Source organism: Lutra lutra, chromosome 16 (genome assembly GCF_902655055.1).
Source record: "Lutra lutra chromosome 16, mLutLut1.2, whole genome shotgun sequence".
Lineage (NCBI taxonomy): Eukaryota > Metazoa > Chordata > Mammalia > Carnivora > Mustelidae > Lutra > Lutra lutra.
In genome coordinates, this window is record NC_062293.1 from 31,126,370 (window position 1) to 31,146,241 (window position 19,872).

The 19,872-nt window shown below is 41.8% G+C and overlaps 1 protein-coding gene across 1 annotated transcript in view; it reads left to right on the plus strand.

Moving 5' to 3' along the window:
• The window catches only part of ANKFN1 (ankyrin repeat and fibronectin type III domain containing 1), a 518,608-nt gene that overhangs the window by 426,126 nt on the left and 72,610 nt on the right, over window positions 1-19,872 (plus strand). Inside the window, exons 10-11 of the mRNA XM_047708413.1 lie at window positions 16,316-16,413; window positions 18,974-19,064. Coding sequence (XP_047564369.1) covers window positions 16,316-16,413; window positions 18,974-19,064 — 189 coding nt within the window. The remainder of the gene's footprint in view (window positions 1-16,315; window positions 16,414-18,973; window positions 19,065-19,872) is intronic.

The following is a 19,872-nucleotide window of genomic DNA, read 5'->3' on the forward strand; positions in this document are numbered from 1 at the left end:
GCCAGCAGACACATGAAAAAGTGCTCCATATCACTCGGCATCAGGGAAATACAAATCAAAACCACCATGAGATATCACCTCACACCAGTCAGAATGGCTAAAATTAACAAGTCAGGAAATGACAGATGCTGGCGAGGATGCGGAGAAAGGGGAACCCTCCTACACTGTTGGTGGGAATGCAAGCTGGTGCAACCACTCTGGAAAACAGCATGGAGGTTCCTCAAAATGTTGAAAATAGAAATACCCTATGACCCTGCAATTTCACTGCTGGGTATTTACCCTAAAGATACAAACGTAGTGATCCAAAGGGGCACGTGCACCTGAATGTTTATAGCAGCAATGTCTACAATAGCCAAACTATGGAAAGAACCTAGATGTCCATCAACAGACGAATGGATAAAGAAGATGTGGTATATATACACAATGGAATACTATGCAGCCATCAAAAGAAATGAAATCTTGCCATTTGCGACGACGTGGATGGAACTAGAGGGTATCATGCTTAGCGAAATAAGTCAATCGGAGAAAGACAACTATCATATGATCTCCCTGATATGAGGGAGAGGAGATGCAACATGGGGGGTTGAGGGGGCAGGAGAAGAGTAAATGAAACAAGATGGGATTGGAGGGAGACAAACCATAAGTGACTCTTAATCTCACAAAACGAACTGAGGGTTGATGGGGGGAGGGGGTTGGGAGAGGGGGGTGGGGTTATGGATATTGGGGAGGGTATGTGCTATGGTGAGTGCTGTGAAGTGTGTAAACCTGGCGATTCGCAGACCTGTACCCCTGGGGATAAAAATATATGTTTATGGGGCGCCTGGGTGGCTCAGTGGGTTAAGCCGCTGCCTTCGGCTCAGGTCATGATCTCAGGGTCCTGGGATCAAGTCCCACATCGGGCTCTCTGCTCAGCAAGAAGCCTGCTTCCCTCTCTCTCTCTCTCTGCCTTCCTCTCCATCTACTTGTGATCTCTCTCTGTCAAAAAAAAAAAAAAAAATATATATATATATATATATATATATATATATATATATATATTTATAAAACTGTAAAAAAAAAAAAGAAAAAAGAAAGGATGAATACCCAAGTTTTGTAGCAACATGGACGGGACTGGAAGAGATTATGCTGAGTGAAATAAGTCAAGCAGAGAGAGTCAATTATCATATGGTTTCACTTATTTGTGGAGCATAACAAATAGCATGGAGGACAAGGGGAGATGGAGAGGAGAAGGGAGTTGAGGGAAATTGGAAGGGGAGGTGAACCATGAGGGACTATGGACTCTGAAAAACGATCTGAGAATTTTGAAGGGGTGGGGGGTGGGAGGTTGGGGGCACCAGGTGGTGGGTATTGTAGAGGGCACGGATTGCATGGAGCACTGGGTGTGGTGCAAAATTAATGAATACTGTTATGCTGAAAAAATTAAAAAATTAAAAAAAAAAAAGAGAGAGAAATGTAGCTGAAGTCCAGTATTCATGACTTCCATAAGAGCAGGAGATGCCAAGTCTTTGGGTTTACCTAAAACTTTAGCTCATAGATGCCTCAGTGAATGGGAAGAGCTGTCTTTTGGCGGATAACAGGAAGTCAAGCAAAGAGTGAAGATAAGGCCAACCCCGAGCTGCTATTCCATCTTCTGTGGGTCACGGCACTCTTTCTGGTCTCCCTGGCCACAGCCTTCACCGTTCCAGTTTTTCTCCCACATGCTACAAGAGTGCTCTTTCTAAAATGCTTTCTATCAGTAGCTCCAAAATGCCTTCAAGGTATGTTAGCATGATGAGCTCTTGCCACTCTGTCAAAACTCCTCTTTGCTTAAAATCACACTCCCATCCCACCTCACCTCTTCTCCTGTTCCCCATAACTGACCCCTAGTACCCCAACTACAGCATGATTCTGTGCCTTTGTACACACAGTGACCTCTACCTGGAATGCTTCCTACCACTCTTCCCTCAGCAGACCTACATACACTTCAGGACTCTGCCTGGAGCCAGCTTGTCCAGAAGGCTGCCCCTAGCCACCCCCCTCCCCAGACTGCTGAGGGCGCCTCCACTCTGAGCCTGCCTCTCTCACAGCACCCATCACACTGATTAGAACCTTGTAGTGACTTGTCCATTGCCCCCATTGGACTGTTCCTGTCTTGAGGGCTACGATCAGACCTCATTCATAATCCTGTCCCCAGCACTTTGGACCATCTGGTCCCTCCTAGGGAGTCAGTAAAAGTATGACAAATCAATCCACCAAACAGCAGTAGATGGAAAGTTGGATTTGACTTCTTATCCCAAATATGTCAGCAATGAGGCTGGTGTTGCATACTGAGCCAATAGATAGAAAATGCAATAAATTCTCCTCTATTTACTGAGACTGTGTTATGTGCATTTCACTGCAGTGAGTCCACATAATTCTTTTCCTCAGTTTATGGTCTAGTACCTTGCTCCTAAGGTTTAAATATTGCCATGACTTTCCTGCCCCACCTTGTTAACTTAGAGTAGATAAAAGACTTTTCAAAATCTAAAGAGCTTCTCACCTTCATCCTCCCCACAGTGGGTGGACCTCTTTTGAGACCACATGCAAAATAGCAGTCTTGTTCTTCCTTTGTAACTGTGACTGTGACAAGAGTATTCTTTATTAAATTATTGCATTTATTCATTTAAGACATCATTACTAGGAATCTGCTAGGTGCCAGTTGCTCCCATGGACCAAGATAAAAGGCACGGGTGAATCTGCCCATTAAACAGATAAGCTGGAAGATACTCAGCAGTATGTATCTTAGATCCAAACCACTGGCCCAAATATGTTTTGTAAATGCGGAAAATTTAGATACATCCCACATAAGTAGAAATGTAAAACCAAAAGGCAACAAAGAAAATTAAGATAACTATAGGACTACCCCCAAGAAAAGTAGTTAAGCCCTTTAAAAAGCCCAAGCTAGGGGGCGCCTGGGTGGCTCAGTGGGTTAAAACCTCTGCCTTCAGCTCAGGTCATGATCTCAGGGTCCTGGGATCGAGCCCCGCATCGGGCTCTCTGCTCGGCGGGGAGCCTGCTTCCTCCTCTCTCTCTCTCTCTGCCTGCCTCTCTGACTACTTGTAATCTCTGTCAAATAAATAAAATCTTAAAAAAAAAAAAAAGCCCAAGCTAGGATATACATTGTGCATTATAATGTGTAGCTTTTCATAGGGATCTGGGGGGAAATATACATTTAAATCGCTTATTATATGAAGGGTTTTCTTTGCTCCCCTGATGTCCATTTGGAATTCCTGGTCCCTAAGTAAAGAACCCCCAAGTGGGCATACTGAGGTTTGTGCCCTCAACATCAGCCATTCTGGTCATCCACATAGAAACGGAAGCTGAGTCTGGGAATGGAAGACAGGACTCTTTGTCTCCCTGGGAAGCTCTAGAAGGCTTATGTTTCCCTTGATGGGAAAAAATCTACAGATTGGATTTTTCAGGATCAATCAGGCACCTTGTTCAGTAATTTACAGTAGAATGTGAAGACAAATACAGAAGGGAAGCAGCCAAACAACACATTCCCCTTGGTGAGACAAAGGGAGGAGGACTGTAGCTGACTGCTCCCAAGGTGGTCTTGTCCGTTCTTATTTATTTCTGTTCTCCCACATACTCCTTTGGATCTTGGAGATCACTCCTGCTGTGGAGCTGATTCATTCCCAGGTCATCCATCCTCTCTCACCTCGGACCCAGTGTCTCTAGCCAGAAGCAGAGCAGGACTGGGGAGGGCCAGGATAGGCTACTGTAGAGGGGAGAGGGAGGAAGATTTGGCACAGGTGGAGTTCTAGAACATGAACCAGGCTCAAATTATATGCCAGCCATTTACATGACTCTTCTGAGACTGTTTGCACTGCTGTTTGTTTATTTTCTTAAATCAGTACTTATCTTGGCCACCACAGCCACATGTAGCTGACATGAAAATACTGAACACCTCCATGAGACTCACAGGGCCAGCATCAGTACAATCCATTGTTCTGCTCCACGGTTATTTCCCCCAACTTTCTCTCCCTCTTGAAACCACAACAAGGAAACCACAGTATTAGACACAACGCTGGCCCTTGGGAAAAAGGGACAGAGGCGCCAACCAGGAGCCCCTGCCTTAGGTTCCCTCAGAAGTCAAATATTGCAAATACTTTCTGCAAGCTTTTCACAGTTGGTGCTTTCTCTCGCTTAAAAGACCTCAGTATGGCTGCCAGTCCATTTATCCCTTTCTCCTCATATGGGCTTGGGAAGCAGACAAGACAGACAGAGATTCAAGTCCAGACTCTCCATTGACAAGCTGTGTGGTCTTGAGCCAGTTGTTTAAAAGTTCGAGTCTCAGTTTCCTCAGCTGTCCAATGAGAAAAATATTACCTACCATGTGGGATTGTTAGGAAGATTAAGTGAAATATTTAGGAGTGAAGTACGGTTCCCGGGTAGATATTAACAGACGTCTCCCCAGGATCCTCTAAAGATCCCTAAGCATTAGCTTCCTATAAACCATTATCTGTTTTTGTTTAATTCAGGACTTCCTTTTGATCTTTTTTTTGTCACATTTTATACATGCTTTATTTTTAAGGGTAACCTATTACCTTTAAAACAACAATTAAGAGTAATTTTCTTAGGAAAAACTGCCAAACTTACCTTTGGCCAGTGGTTCTTTCCCATCATCAGAAAACACCTAGCCTAACTCCCCATCAGCTGAAAACATCCTCTACCGGACACTTGATATACCCAGAGCCACAGTTCCCTGAGGAATATGCTGGACTCTATGGCCCCTCCTTAAAATGTGCCCTCAAACAATGGAGTTTGGATGAAGTGAAAAAGATGCTGCACATGTTTGATTGTTTCCTGGGGTCTTGCTGACAGCAAATGTTTCCTCACTCCATCCCAGGAGGAAGAGAAAGTGGCATTTTATTCGGCCAGGAGCTATTTTGGGAATATTACTCCATACAAGGCACAATGTGGGCCAGTGTGGGGGTTGCAGAAATGAGTCAGACCCAGTGTCTTCCCTGAAGAACTTAACAGGGAAGATAAATGCTCATTTCACACAATTTTTGGAATGCCTACAATGTGTATATCCTCTTGTAGGTCCTGGGGATACAGTGAGGAAAAGCAGACCAGCTCATGTAGCTCATGTTTTCTTGGATAAGCAAGTAAACTAATAAGTACTTCCAGATTATGATAATATGATAAATACTAACAACAAAACAACAGAGGATAATGTATAAGAGTGAGGCAGAGGATGAACTTGGTAGAAATAACTCGGGAAGTCAGAGATGCAGAGAGTGCGGATGAAGGAAATTTGGGAAAATAACAGGGAGTTTCACAGAAAGGAGTCATGTCATGACTCTGTGCGGACGAGGGGTCTGTAAACTCTTTCTACAAAGTGTCAGTAAACATGTTAGGCTTTGTGGGCATGTGGTTTGGACTGCAACTGTTCAATTCCACCGTTAAGACGAGATGCAAAATAATGAGTGGGTTGTGTTCCAGTGAACTTTTATTTACGGACACTGAGACATGAATTTCACATAATTTTCATGTTACAAAATAATTTTTTTCCTCAGCATAGAAACCTTTCTTACCTCACAGGCTGTACAAAAACAGGCAATAGACTGGAGTTGGACCACGGGTCCTACCTGCCCACTCCTGCTATAGACTCCATTAAGGAGTTAGGGTTTTATTCCAAGGGCACTTAGGAGGTTTGAGTGACAGAGAGTACTGTGATATAATTCATGCTTTGAAGACACTATTCTGGCATCTGTGGATTGGTGAGGGCAGGGCACAGAGGCAGAAAGACCAATTAGGCTCTGAAACGGTCACAGAGTACCTGTGTGGAACAATGGGGATGTGGACAAGAGTGACAATAATGGAGTTAAAAGAAATGGAAAGGAGGCCAGTTTGAAATACAGTGTGCAAGTAGAGCTGAAAAAACATGTGCGTAAGTCACTGTAATACAAAACAGAGAGTATTCATATCAGGAAGAATAATAGATACAGTTACTCTTGGAAATCAGAGAGCGTGAGCTCCTGTGGAAGGAGCCCGGGCCTCTGTCACTTGGATAGGTTTTTGACAAGAGGAGATGGGAGAGAGATCAAGCTGTAAAGACAACTTGTTTCCTAAGAGTCTGCATGGTGATGGGGAAGGAACTTTGGTCTGAGACAGACTTTAACTCTCCAAACCTCCTCTCTTCATCTGTAAACTTCTATGAAACTCTAAGCTCCTTGAGACCACGGACCACATCACTTGCCTCTCAGTATCCCTGCACCCTTGCTGGCCCACAATCTGCCATGGATTCCGTGAGCACGTTACCACCCTCTGCTATGCTATGGCATGTGCCAGCTGTGTAGGTGCACAGTCTGTGTCCACCTGGAGCTCACATAGTGCTCCACAGGGATGGTATATGGTCTGAAAGAAAGAACAGGGACTTCATGTTACCTTGGGATCAGAGAAGGCTTATACACAGGAGTGACATTACACCGACTGCTGAAGGAAATGGAAGGGATGATTCATGAAATCAAAGAACTCAGAAAGTCAGAAAAGAGGAAGAACCTTTCTGGCAAAATGAAGAGTCTATGTGAGAGGAAGAAGCCTGATATGTTTGAAGACCAGACAGTCAGGGAGAAGAGAGCAAGTGATGGGGCAGAGGCTGAAAGGCGAAGGCTCAGGTCCCCCAGGGCCTTGCCAGCCAGGGCAAAGGCAAAGGTGTGATTCCAGATGCAAGAGGAAGCTGTAGGTGAGTTTGGGTTTCACACAGACAGGCTCTGCCACTGGTTAAATCGGAAGGATGCTCAACAAGTCACTTGGTCCATCTCAGAGGACTATTGTAAGAAAGAAATGATGAAATTATCTGTAAAAACAGGCTGGCAGATTTTCATTAAGTGTTAGTTTTTCTTTCCTTCCTTCCAGGGGAAATGTAGGGAGTCATGGGAAATAAGGCTCAGAAATGAGGTTAAATGCCTGGCGGAGGAGTCCTTATTTTGTAGTTCACAGGAAGCCAAATGTAACTATAGGGACTATCCCCGACCTGTCAGCACCCACACAGAAGTCAGACCCGCTCCATCCGAGCTCCTATTCCGTGTTTGTATGACAGAGAGGGGGTTGGGTGTCCAGAGATCCATCTGGCATGGGTCCTGCCTTCACGGGTTTTAATCACTTAAAGTGATAAGGAGAAGCATGGGGTGGTGACATGGGCACAGCCCACCAGCTAAGAGCACCAGCATCTGAAGGAAGACACTGAGTCTGCTGAGGATTGGAATGTGGTTGCTTTTGCCCCTGTAGCTGCTTATTTTAATTCCCTGGGGGCCCAGAAGGATTTAGAAAGCTGTGAACTGGCCAAATATCTTGGACTCTGTGTGTATAAATCAGACAGCTGATACCGTGCTTCCCTTTGTGCCCTTTAGAAATGTCAAGTAGCTTCCCAGAGCTCGTCCCTGCAGGCAAGAAAGGCACCTCTCTCCTGGGAATACAACACAAAAATCTCAGCATCTCAGGAAGCTGAGCAGGAGAAGGGCCCTTCCCCTGTGGAAGAGGTGCCTGTTCTGGGAGGAAGGCTGGAGGGGAGACAGCACTGCTCAGCTCTCTGTCACTTGGTTTTGAGTCTGTGCTATTGTTCAGCTCCAACCACTGCAGCCTTCGAACAGTACTCAAAAACAAGTGAAAATCTCTCTGGACATCCTGTAACTCAAGGATATGGCAGTGTTCCAGGGAGAAAGGAAGAGTTTAAAGTCTGTCTGAATTAATGACCCATGTGCCTATTTTCAGTCCATAGTGTCTCAAAAGTACCCATACATAGAGCACAGAGAATCACGAAGTAAAATACAGTATTAATGTATAATAAAGCAGAATAAAGAATATAATAATAATGAAGCCCAGATAATCCAGTTTAGGAGTGGAGCTCTTTCACACCATCAGAAGTACTGAATTGCTATGTTTTGTCCTACCTGCTGTCAACATGCAGGTTTCTGTTGGGCAGGCCCTGACTCTGCCATCCTGGTTGCAGTTAAGGCCATGGATGCCTGTCCCGCAGGCTGTGTGCCGCGCCAGTTTCTGCCTAAGACATCTGCTGCCCCCTGACACTGTGCCCTGCTGGTCAGGATACATCCACCTTTAGAGTCTATCTGAGCAAGCACTTGGCATGCACTCAGTGGGATGATGGTAAATGTGTAACAACTGGCTCTCAGCAGGGGGTGGGGAGGCGTCTGTGCCTGCTTATGTGTGTGTATACGTCCACCTAGGACTATTATACATTTTATTGATAGAGAGGATATATAGCACACAATTTTCAAATCATCATAATAAAATATATAATACTTTTTTGTAAGTTTCTTATAGCCTGTTGATTCACCCAAAACGCTTTCGTTTATTTTTATCAGACTCTCGAATCTGTAAGCCAGCCTGTAGCCGCAGTTAATGGGTGAATACAGTTGCCATTTAAGTGTTGGTGGAGGTTTTCATTTACTTTAAGGAAGTAAAACAAGGAGAAACAACAAAGGTTTATGGTGGAACTCCACTCATTCATCAGTGGCACAAGGCAACTTCTCTGTCCAGTCAAGTAACAATTTTTGAGTACTGGAAGAATATTTCCACAGGGTTTTTTTGTGCTATTCCCAATAGACAGCCAGAGAAACCTGTAACCTGAATTACTGACATTTTCTTGATCACTTTCTTAAGTCAGGACCAGTGATCAGCACGTTCCTCCTGCTAAAGGCCAGAAAGGAAATATATTAGGCTTTGTGGGCCACATATGGTCTCTGTCACGTATTCTTCCGTGTGTGTTCCACTGCCTTTTAGAAATGTAGAAACAAAAACCATCATCTGTTCCTGAGCCATACGAAACCAGACTTAGGCTGGATTTAGCTCATGGAACTGTAGTTTGCCAATACCTGATATTCACAGTTCACAAAATAAATCAAGACCTGATTTTTTATTTTTATGGTGTAAGTATTCCAACTCAGCCAAATTCAAGCTACCAACATAAGGTCACTGAAATGACTAGAAAGAGATGTGCACTGGTGCAGCATTATGTATTATTTCCACTATTTAGGTACCACAGATATCAGTAACCTTGAGAGCACAAATAATAGCAAAATGCAGTGAAACAGGGAGCAATGAGTTTTAAATATTTAGTCTTTGTCTTTAATATATTTAAGTTCATATAATTTAATTTCTCTTGATGGCTGTGCTTAAACACTAGCTTGCAAAATTCCTGAAATTTTAACAGTCCATTCTTGTAAGCTATCTGGGTCAACCCCGGTACCCTGCTGCATTTATCCCATTCAGACATGGTTGAGGGCCAAGCCCTGACATGGTCTGTTACCCTATCTGTGCCGCCTCTCAAAGCCACCCTATCAGGCCACCTCGTCTTCAGTGTGCCATGATGAGTGGATTTTGTACTCTGTACTTTGTGATAAATCCATGACCTTCCTACCTCTTAGTTTAATGTTCTAGGAAAACCAAGAGGTAAATCTACCAAGGAAAGATATCCTATAAATGTAAAGAGAAAAGTGATTTCTATATGAGCGGAGGCTTGGGGTTTAGTTCTGCTTCCATTAACCCTAACAGTGCCAATGATTCAGACTTTCTGAGCCCCAAACTGCGGAAATTACTGAAGGCAGTTTTATTTGGAGGCACCCAGGGTTAAGTGTCCAAAGTAAATGAGAGGTGAAGCTCCATGAAAGGCGAAGGCCGGCTGCACCTCGGCCCCTGGAGAACTGGTATTCATTCAACAAACATTTCATGGTAGGCTTGGAAAGAGAGTTAAAAACTATTAGTAATAGTAAGAATCATACAAATGGGGGCGCCTGGGTGGCTCAGTGGGTTAAAGCCTCTGCCTTCAGCTCAGGTCATGATCCCAGGGTCCTGGGATCGAGTCCCGCATCGGGCTCTCTGCTCAGCAGGGAGCCTGCTTCCTCCTCTCTCTGCCTGCTTCTCTGACTACTTGTGTTCTCTGTCTGTCAAATAAATAGATAGAATCTTTAAAAAAAAAAAAAAGATACATTACTAAAAAAAAAAAAAAAGAATCATACAAATGATGACACCTTTCATTTAGAAGGCCAAGGGGATTAAGAGAAAGAATAAATTTGTATAAGAGCCATAACAGGAGGGAAATAAAAGTCAGACTGTGGTTACTTACAGTGCTTACATACTTTTCAAAACCCTGAATTTTAGACATCCCTGCTTCTGTCAGTATCTGTGTGTCACTCTGTCATGTAGCAGGTAAAATTATGACAGTACACACCATATACAGATAGGGACATGTTATTTTTGTGGCTACCAAATCTGACCATAAAATAAATGAATATAGCTTTCTGATTCCAACTTTGTTTTTAATCTTCTAGAAGTAGTGGGTGCAGGAAGGCTTTACTAGTGTCAAAAAAAAAAAAAAAATCTTTGCCCTTAATTTAAATCATTGTTTTTCTAGGGAAATTTAATTTGGGGAAAAAATGTTTTTCTAATTAACTGGAAGACTGTGTGCTATGCAAACAATAAAGATTCTTGTTTGGAAGTAATGCATGCCCCAACTCCTAGGACTATCAAGGGAATTTAAAATAAAAAATGCAAGCAGCTCTGACCTCGTATTTTGCCAGAGCTAAACAGAATTCCCAGATCCAGAGTTTTCACGTCAGTTCCCAATTTAAAACCCACAAGTGTTGAGTGGGTTCATGCTTCGGCAAGACACATTTTCTCATCTCTAGAAAGGACTGTATTTGGTCTCTTTCTGGGTTTCTCAGCACGTCCCTCACTCCCTCTTTCTTCCTCTTGTGCTATGGTTGGCCTCAAAGGTTAGAAACTACACAATTAGATGGATCGGGGAAGATTTCATAATGCTCTGGTGCTGGGCTGGGCAGTCTAGCCAAATTCCGTTCATTAGCTAAGGCGCCGGGGTGAGTGTGGCCAGTAAGAATGCCGTTTTGGTTCCATTGAAGTGCTGATAGGGAACAGGAAATAAACTTTTGTTTTCTTGGTTTCTGAGCAGCAGTACAGACAAGTGAAGAGTCTGGGATGCTGAGAATCTGGAGGCCAGGAATTAATCTCCATCTCAACCACTTACTGGGCAGCTCAAGCAACTTCTGTGTTCTTTCTGTCTTTTTTCTATTCTGACACTGTTTTCTTATTCTTTATGGACCAGCGTCAGATTTCTGTCTGAGACCTGAAGCACTCCAAAGTCAAGAATCAAGTAATCAATTCACTCACCAGTTACTGAGCCACCTGTGCTGTCCTACGTGCCCAGACAGGTGCTTCGTAAACTGCAATTAATCCATCACACTCCCTGATCGCAAAGAACTTAACAGAAGACAGAGGAGGCAGATCTCTTAGAAAATGAATACAAAACAATGAAGCAAGTGCAGTGTGACAGAATGGGAAAACTGGCAAAGGAGCTTCCCTTGGAAGATCAAGGAAAGCTGTGGAAAGGAAGGGACTTTGAACCACTTCCATTTGAATGAAGGGGAAGAAAATTTTGGGGGAAGAGGAGAGCATACCAAGAGAGAAAAAACAGCAAAACGTTGGGGCTGAAGTCAAGTGACATAAGGCTAAAGGTGGGGGGTTCGAGCAGGGCATGGGCAAACAGCAAGAGTAGACCTCTTACAGTATGCTTCTCCTAACGTGTGCACAGGAGAAAGCAGCTCTGGGCTTTGAGGGAGAAGCTGGACAACAGTAGGTTTTCGATGCTTGTTATCAATTAAGTAGAAATTAATTAGACACTACTGCAATGTTGAGCTCTCTTTTTTTAAGGATTTTATTTATTTATTTAGAGAGAGAGAGCATAAGTGGGGAGGGACAGAGGTAAAGGGAGAGAGAGAATCTTAAGCAGGCTCCACACTAAGCATGGAAGCCCAACACGAGGCTCCATCCCAAGACCCTGAGATCATGACCTGAATTGAAATCAAGAGTCGGATGCTTAACCGACGGAGCCACCCAGGCGCCCCTGTAATGTTATCTCTTCATGCCTTTATTTTTGTGGGGTCTTTACTGCTCAAGAAACTGGCCTGAAAAGTTAAGATTGAGTAATTGGCCAAAGCAGGGCATATTATTCACAGAGCTTATGCCACGAAGCTGGAAATGTACCGTCGCTGTAGACTTTGTCCAGCCTGTGCATCCTAACACTTCTAGTCATGAATTTTCTACTCTTGCACTGATTCTGTCACTTCTCTCCTCCCATTGTAGACTTCAGGTGACAAGGCTGGAACTTCAGGAGCTCTTTTTCTTAAGCTTTCACCATGTGGTTTTTATAGCTGCTATCCAGTAAAAAGAGGTTTTCAGCTAGAATTCTCCTTCCCAAATGACTATACTTGCTATAGCTTAGATAAAAATGAAGTATTTGTTAAAATAATAAAGCGTCATATTTAAAATATGCATAGTTATTTGATATAAATATAGTGAATCACAGCTTGAGCCAGAGCCAAATTTTAAGAAATACTAACACCTAGGTTTTGTCTGGTACCTTTCTTGCTAATATTCAACTGCTATGAGCCATTGCATGATTAAACCCTGCTTCGATTTCCCAGACCTAAGTAGAAACAGTTGCCCTGATCTTTATCTTAAAATTGTAAGTCTTCTACAGTTTTAAACTGCATATACATAGCCCCAGTCCTTCAGGGATTTAGAGCAGGCTTATAAGTGATTTTCTCATGGCTTTAATAGTAAGTCTTTAAACTACCTACACATAACTTTCCAGAGAGACCATGCTAAGTTGCCTTCTTAGAATTCTCAGTGGGCTTTCAAAGTGATTCCTGCTCACTCTATTTCCCTCCCTTGTTTTTTAATTGACCACAAGCTCCTCTCTTCATGTCAAAAGGGTCCACCGACCCAACGAAGTACATTGAAGGAAAAGACTATTGGTTGCCCCAGAACAGACTGTCCATTCCAATGTGGATTTTTTCCCTTCCATGTGAATCTTCTTTCAGGTTATGAGATCTAATTACACTTAAATGCTTAAAACTTTCCATTAACTTCCAAAGCAGACCGTATCTCCTTACAAAGCTGTTCTTTGTTTTGTTTTTCAAGAAACTAGGGTCCTCTTTTCCACCTGAAACATGTTTTGTAAAACACATTTCAATAGAACATGAACAGTGTTACTAAAAAGTAGTTTCTTTCAAATTTTAAATACTGTATATTCAAGAAACTTGTCATTAATCCTTTGGAGGTACTCTCACTAATCCCAAAATCTTTTTTTAGGTAGCCCCCCCAAACCTGCAGCCTGGAATCAGAAACCCTTGACTCTCACTTTCCACTTGGAGCTCCTCCACGTCAGTCAATGATGCATGTCCCAGTGGTGACCAGGGATGTTTCTGTTTACAGAATTTTTCTGTATTCCTTGCTTCTAAATATCCTTGCAAATTTATTGCTGATTTTCATTTCGTTTTGTTGGTGAGGTCTTCAGTGATTTCCATTTTTTTCTTTAGCTAGTTATATGCAACAGTAAGTCTAAGCTGACTTTTAGAGATTTGGCTTCTTCAGAGCTAGTAACTCATAAGCATAATAAAATATTTTGGGAAAAAATGCATACATATATATATAAATATAAATAAATAAAAATGCATACATATATAAATATATATATATAAAATGTGTATAATAAATGTTTTAGAATATACATTTGTAAGGAAGTATAGGCCTAATGTGAGATTTAACATATAATCTTAATAATTTGAATCTAACATTTTACAACATGTCTCAGAGCTTCAAAGGAGAAAGAGAGGATTCACAGGAAGAAAAATACCTTCTTGTTGGAAAAACCAGTCTACCCTGGGTGTGTGTGTGTCCATGCATATAATCAAATTGTATATATTTGATTTGTAAAATATTTAGGAAGCACATTCTATGCACCAGACACAAATCAATATACTAGAGGAGAGAGGGAAAGGTGTTTCTCCTATTCTCAGATTTGTCCCAGTCTAACAAGAGAAAGTGGTACATATAGTAAAGCATAATATGTGTGTAATAAATCTTGTTTTCATATGAATACAGGGCTTTGGGAGCACAGAAACAGGTGTATTTAATTATTCCTGAGGAATTTAGAGTTTACTTTGCTAGATTCCAACAGATTAGTAGAGTTTCACCAAGCAGTGGTTGGAAGATGAGCAAAAGACACAAAGACAGAAAAGTACCCAGAATAACCAGGTAACAGGGACTTATAGAGCAAAGACTTTGCTGTGAGACATGGTAGGATATGAGGATAGTAGAGAATGCCTTGTTAATTAAATGCCTTTCATTTCATTTTGGATTAATTTTTTAAAGATTATTTATTTATTTGAGACAGAGAATGAGCAGGTGGGAGGGCAGAGGGAAAGAGAGGCGCAGACTCCCTACTGAGCAGGGAGCCCAATGCAAGGATCGATCCCAGGACCCTGAGATCACAACGTGAGCCAAAGGCAGACGCCTAACCCACTCAACCACCCAGGGACCCTAACATTTCATTTTATTTTGAAAGCAGCTGAACAGTATGAAAAGATTTTAAGCAGAGAAATGAAATAATGAGATCTACATTTTTAAAATATAATTCATGCTGTGTTACATGGTTGTATATAAAGATAAGAAGATGAACAGAAAAATCAACTTAGGAGAGTTGATCAGTTAATCAATCAGGCCTATACCTCCTTGCAAAAAAAAAAAAAATTGCAGACTGATGCACATGATTATAAAATCCTGCTCTAGAATAAGTTCAGTGTCAGGGGAAGAAGGAAACTTAATGGGAGACATTTTAAAGCAGAACCTCTGGGTTTAGTAATCAACTGATCATGCAGAACTGGGGAAAAAGAGGAAGCAAGGATGCTCTGAGATTTAGGGTTGGGTGAGTGGGTATGGCAATGCCATGAGCTAAAACTGAGAAAACAAGAGGAGACACATATTTTGGCAAAGAGAAGTACTAGCGGGCACTCACATGAAGATCTCCAGGAGGAAGTTAGGCCTCAGAAGAGGCCTGAGAGAGACTGGACCTAGAATTACAGTTTTGAAAACCACTGTTAGCGCATTAGAGTGAATAAGGTCACTGCCCAGAATAAGCATGTGAAGCAAGAAAAGAGCCAAAACCAAACCCCCAAGGAACATCACAGCAAAGGGAGAAGTAAAGGAGGAACCAGGGAGAGCCCAGAAAAAGGGGTCGGGAGATAGGAAGAAAGGGTGCAACCAAAACTGAGGGGAAAGAAGGCTGCAAAACGTCAGGAAGGCCAGGGAGCAGGCTGTCCCAGGAAAAGGCTGTTGCAATCAGAGCACTAGGAACTTTAGGAAAACAATTTCTAGAGAACGAGGAAAACGAGTTAGATTCCTAAGAACATACGGAGAAGCCGAGGGTACACGGGAGGCAGCGCTGAAGCAAAGGGGCGTGTGACTCAAGAGAAACAGCAGGCTTTACGGATGGTTCGGCTTCATTTCAAAGTACTTCAGTGTCACAGAGAGTATAACTTAAATCTTAGATCCTATAGCTTGTCATCATGAGGTTTAGAATGTGAAGGCCTTGTCTTCCATGTGCCTTAAGCTCCTGCTTCATTCAGGACTGCCTTAAACCTTGCCACAGGTAAACTGTCACTTAGGACACTGTATACTGATGAGGCACAATTTATCCTTCCTGACCACAGTTTTCTCAACCAGTGGAAAATGTTATAAAAGAACATGGCTTCACAGTAAAACGGGGGATAAGTATTTGGGTGTTAGGTTGAACTGTGAATGAACACTCACGTCAGGGATGTCAGGTGTGGAGGGAGAACTGAAGAAGTTCAGCCACAAACCCCAAATCCTCAGGCTGAAGACAAGCCAATGAAAAAGCCCAGAAGACAAGACCAAGGAGAAGGAGAGCCTGGGGAGGAGCGTGTGGGACACTACAAGAAGAGAATGCTTCCAGAAGAAGGTGTCCAGTAACACAGAAAGAAATGAAAGGAAGCTTCCTTATTTGGAACAAGAACGTCCCTGGGACCTTGAAATAGCACTTTCAGTAGCATGGTGAAGCCCAAACCAGACTTGGGCAGCTAACAGAAAAAAAGGTCCTAGTGTACCCTTCACTTTCCCCATGTAATTAATAACTTATCTTCTGTATACAATGAACTGTTACATATAGTGTGTCTGAGCATGTGTGTGTCTACATTCATACGTACACAGATACATACATGTATGTATATCTAGGGTATATTAATTACCGTTCAATGACTATTTTCCTCTCTAGTTTTAAAAAATAATTGTGATCTTAGAAACTGACTTGTTATCCCAAGGAAGACTGTGAGATATGCCAATACAGGAAAAAGAGAGTAAACTTCCTGTTTTTTGAGAGACACTTTTGCTAGAGTTTCTGTGATGCTTCTTGATATATGAGTGAATTTCATGCTGTCTCTGTCTCTCCCTGCAGTGGAATGGAGCATGTCTAAAGACTTTTGTCCTTTGGCTGGAGAAATCATCATGGAAAACTTGCAGACCCTGAGATTCACGATCACAGGACTTATGACGGTAAATGCCAGGTCCTCCCATTAGGCTTCCCATTCCCCTGCCCCTGATGTTTGTGCTGGGATTTGGGTAGCAAATGCCTCCTCTAGAAGCAACTGCCAACACCCAGTTCTCTGGCAACAACTGCCACTCGTTAAGTGTGATATGTCTGGTATCCATAATCTGAACCCCACAAAGGAGTGAGCAGACAGCATGAACCACTTTGTAAGCTGCCATGTTCTAGAGATCAGAAAAAGACTGGCCTCATGCAAGCCTTGAAAGCTGCTGCTCTCTGGATCACAGTCTAATCTTTAGGGGGGGATCAAAGGCTCTGAGAGATCCAATTTTGACTCCCTGTCTGATGGTAAAAATAACAGCCTCCTCTAACCCTCACCCCCATAGCCTCGGTTGAGATCAGTCATCTATTGGAGTCATACAATTTCCTGAGAGAAATCCTTTCTCCTTGATTAAAAAAAAATCTAAATCTGCTTTCACAGAAAAGAAACTATATATGGTGGCACTACATTTCTTAGTAACCTGAACCAATTTAAACTGTGAATGAAAAACTGGAACAAACTGTGCTATTTGTTTAACCAATCTAAACTCAAACATTAATTATTTATAGAACTATAAACCATATGAGCACATGAAATGCAAAAAATAAAAACATCTAGCAAATCAGTTCATACTGGAACAAACCTTTATCTCCTCAAATAATTAAAATGCAGCAAAACAATCATCAAAATCATTTTTAATGAGAAGTTTTTAAAGTATGCTTAAGTCAAACATGTATTTTTTTGCACCAGTTCAAATAGTGAATATCTTAGACCCTTCTCAGAGAGAGAGAATTTTGTTTTTGTTGCTCTTCTCCTAAAAGATTAGTCCTTTAAAATGGTTATCTGTAAAGTGTAAAGCTGAAACCCAGCATTAAAAAGCTGTACTAGGTTGCATCTCAAGTTTGAACCAACTTATTCTAATAGAATTCTTGGTGGTTGGGTCACCACCACAGAATCTTGACTTTTTAGTCCTAATCACATGTCTATACCAGGGGCCAAAACTGTGGATCACTAGAGCAAACAAACCCCTGAGTGGGTGGCCCCCAAGAGATGCTATCGGCAGAAGACTGATTCCCAACCCTATAGCTCACATGATGGAAGAGGGCCAGAAGAGAACCCCAGGGAATTTCCTTTGCTTAAAAGAAAAAGTGATATTGTGATAAAAATGGAAAACTCTCCACAGTGAGTTTCTCTAATATTTGAACTAATTTTTATAGGGATTAAGATTTTCCATTTGGTCGTCCAATGAGAGCAATTCAGACACCATCCTAATCATATAAAAGCCTAGGAGGAGACTTGACGCTTCTGTAGAATCGCCATAACCTCGAAGTACCTAGAAACCTATTTTTTTTTTAAGATTTATTTATTTGACAGACAGAGATCACAAGTAGGCAGAGAGGCAGACAGAGAGAGAGAGGAGGAAGCAGGTTCCCTGCTAAGCAGAGAGCCCGATGTGGGACTCGATCCCAGGACCCTGAGATCATGACCTGAGCCGAAGGCAGCGGCTTAACCCACTGAGCCACCCAGGCGCCCTAGAAACCTATTTTTAATGTTAAAAAAATAACTTTATAATACGGTAAGGCCAACATTATTAAAATTTCTAGCAAAAGCTCTACAAAGAAGTGGTGGTTTTTTGTTTTTTGTTTTTGTTTTGTTTTTTACCTCAAACGCTATTTTACAATTTTCACAAGCAATGTTTTATCAAATGCTGGCTTCAAAAATGCCTCTTTGGGTTCACTGGGGGAGAAAATAACTTCTCAAAGCAAAAATACAAAATCATACAAAACATCTGAAAAGATTTTAAGTAAACAAACAAAAAAACTCCTAAATTTTTAGTGTCATAAAACATTAAAGAATGTTAGCCATTGTTTTAAAGATGGTCTTAAAATTGAAATGAAATCAAAGAATGAATTGGAAAGTTTTAATAGCTGAGTAAGGATATTCATGCAGCATTATTTACTGTGGCACAAAATGTGGAAACAATCTTAATGTTCACCAGAGGGGGGACTGGTTAAATAACGGTATTTGCCCACAGTGAAGTACTATGCAGCCACTAAAAGAATGAACCAGATCTTTGATGTACTAATCTGAAAAGATGTTCAGTGTAACTTGTTAATTTTAAAAGCAAGTTGATCAGCTAATAAAAGTAATGGTGACTGCCTCTGGGGAGGGGAAAATAAGGAGAAAGAGGTAAGGAACTGCTGTTTTGGGTAAATCTGGCAGACTTGTGTGTGACTTTTAATAATTAGTGTATAATTTAGTGGGAGGAGGAAAGGTAATTATGAGATTCCAATTTTTGAAAAAAGAAAGCTCACAGAGACTGAGGGCACCCCAAAGACGTGTATGTACACATCTTTGTATACACACATAAATGTAATAGTCAGGAAAAGGTAGAAAGCTAAAGCATGGCTAGTGGATTTCCCAGTGGATCAATGAGTTATTAATCAGACACAAGAATCTGCTTCTGAAGTAAAAGTGATTCAGTACAATTCCTAATGCATACCTTCTCTCTATTTGATACTTTACAGGGCCAAAAGTATTTTGTTCAAGTCTCGGCTTATAACATGAAAGGATGGGGACCTGCTCAGATCACGGTACCGGCATGTGCCTCGCCTTCTAGTAGGTGGTAGCTGTGAACTCACTCAAGCCTGGCCACAGGCTCCAACTCCCCCTTCATCCATCCTCAGGGTACCATTGCCATTCCCTCTCCCCAATACTTGGGACTGACAAGACTTCCACAGAGTAGCATCTGGGCCATGTAAAGAATGATTCCTCTGCAGAAATGCAACTCTGGAATTAAAAGAGAGGGAATCTGGAACCAGCAAGACCAAATTTGATACCCATGATAACTTTTTAGTAGTTGTGTGGCCTTCAAAAGTTCCTTAAATTCTGAATCTGTAGAATGAGTCCAATCCTTCCTTTCCCAAGGCTTTTGTGGGGATGTTGTGAATGACATGGCAGGAGTGGCTGGTCCATTCTAGCTCTGCTCTCACCTCCTCACCCACATCAAATTGATAGGAGAATGAGATATAGCAAATCTTACTTATCTGACATTCTGTCAGAAGAAAATGCTTTCTTACTAACAGGCACTCTTCCACACTCTGCTACAAATATAATATATAACATTGTAGTGGTGGCTGAGAACCCCAGCAAAAGCCTCTTCTAATTATTTGAAGATTAATAATTTATGTCTGGTATATTTAGTAGCCTCTATAACCAGAAAATTTAATCAACCAGAAGAAATGTCTCTAGATATACCATATGATAGATTTTTCTGCATAGTGAGCCTATTGCTCTGAATTTGTTTTCATTTTTTTAAAAACCTTCATGAATGTGATAGTTCAAAATGGTATCATATGCTTCTTGTAAGAGTGCAAACTGCTACATCCTTTGTGGGACACAACTTGCCATAATTAGAACCATCATT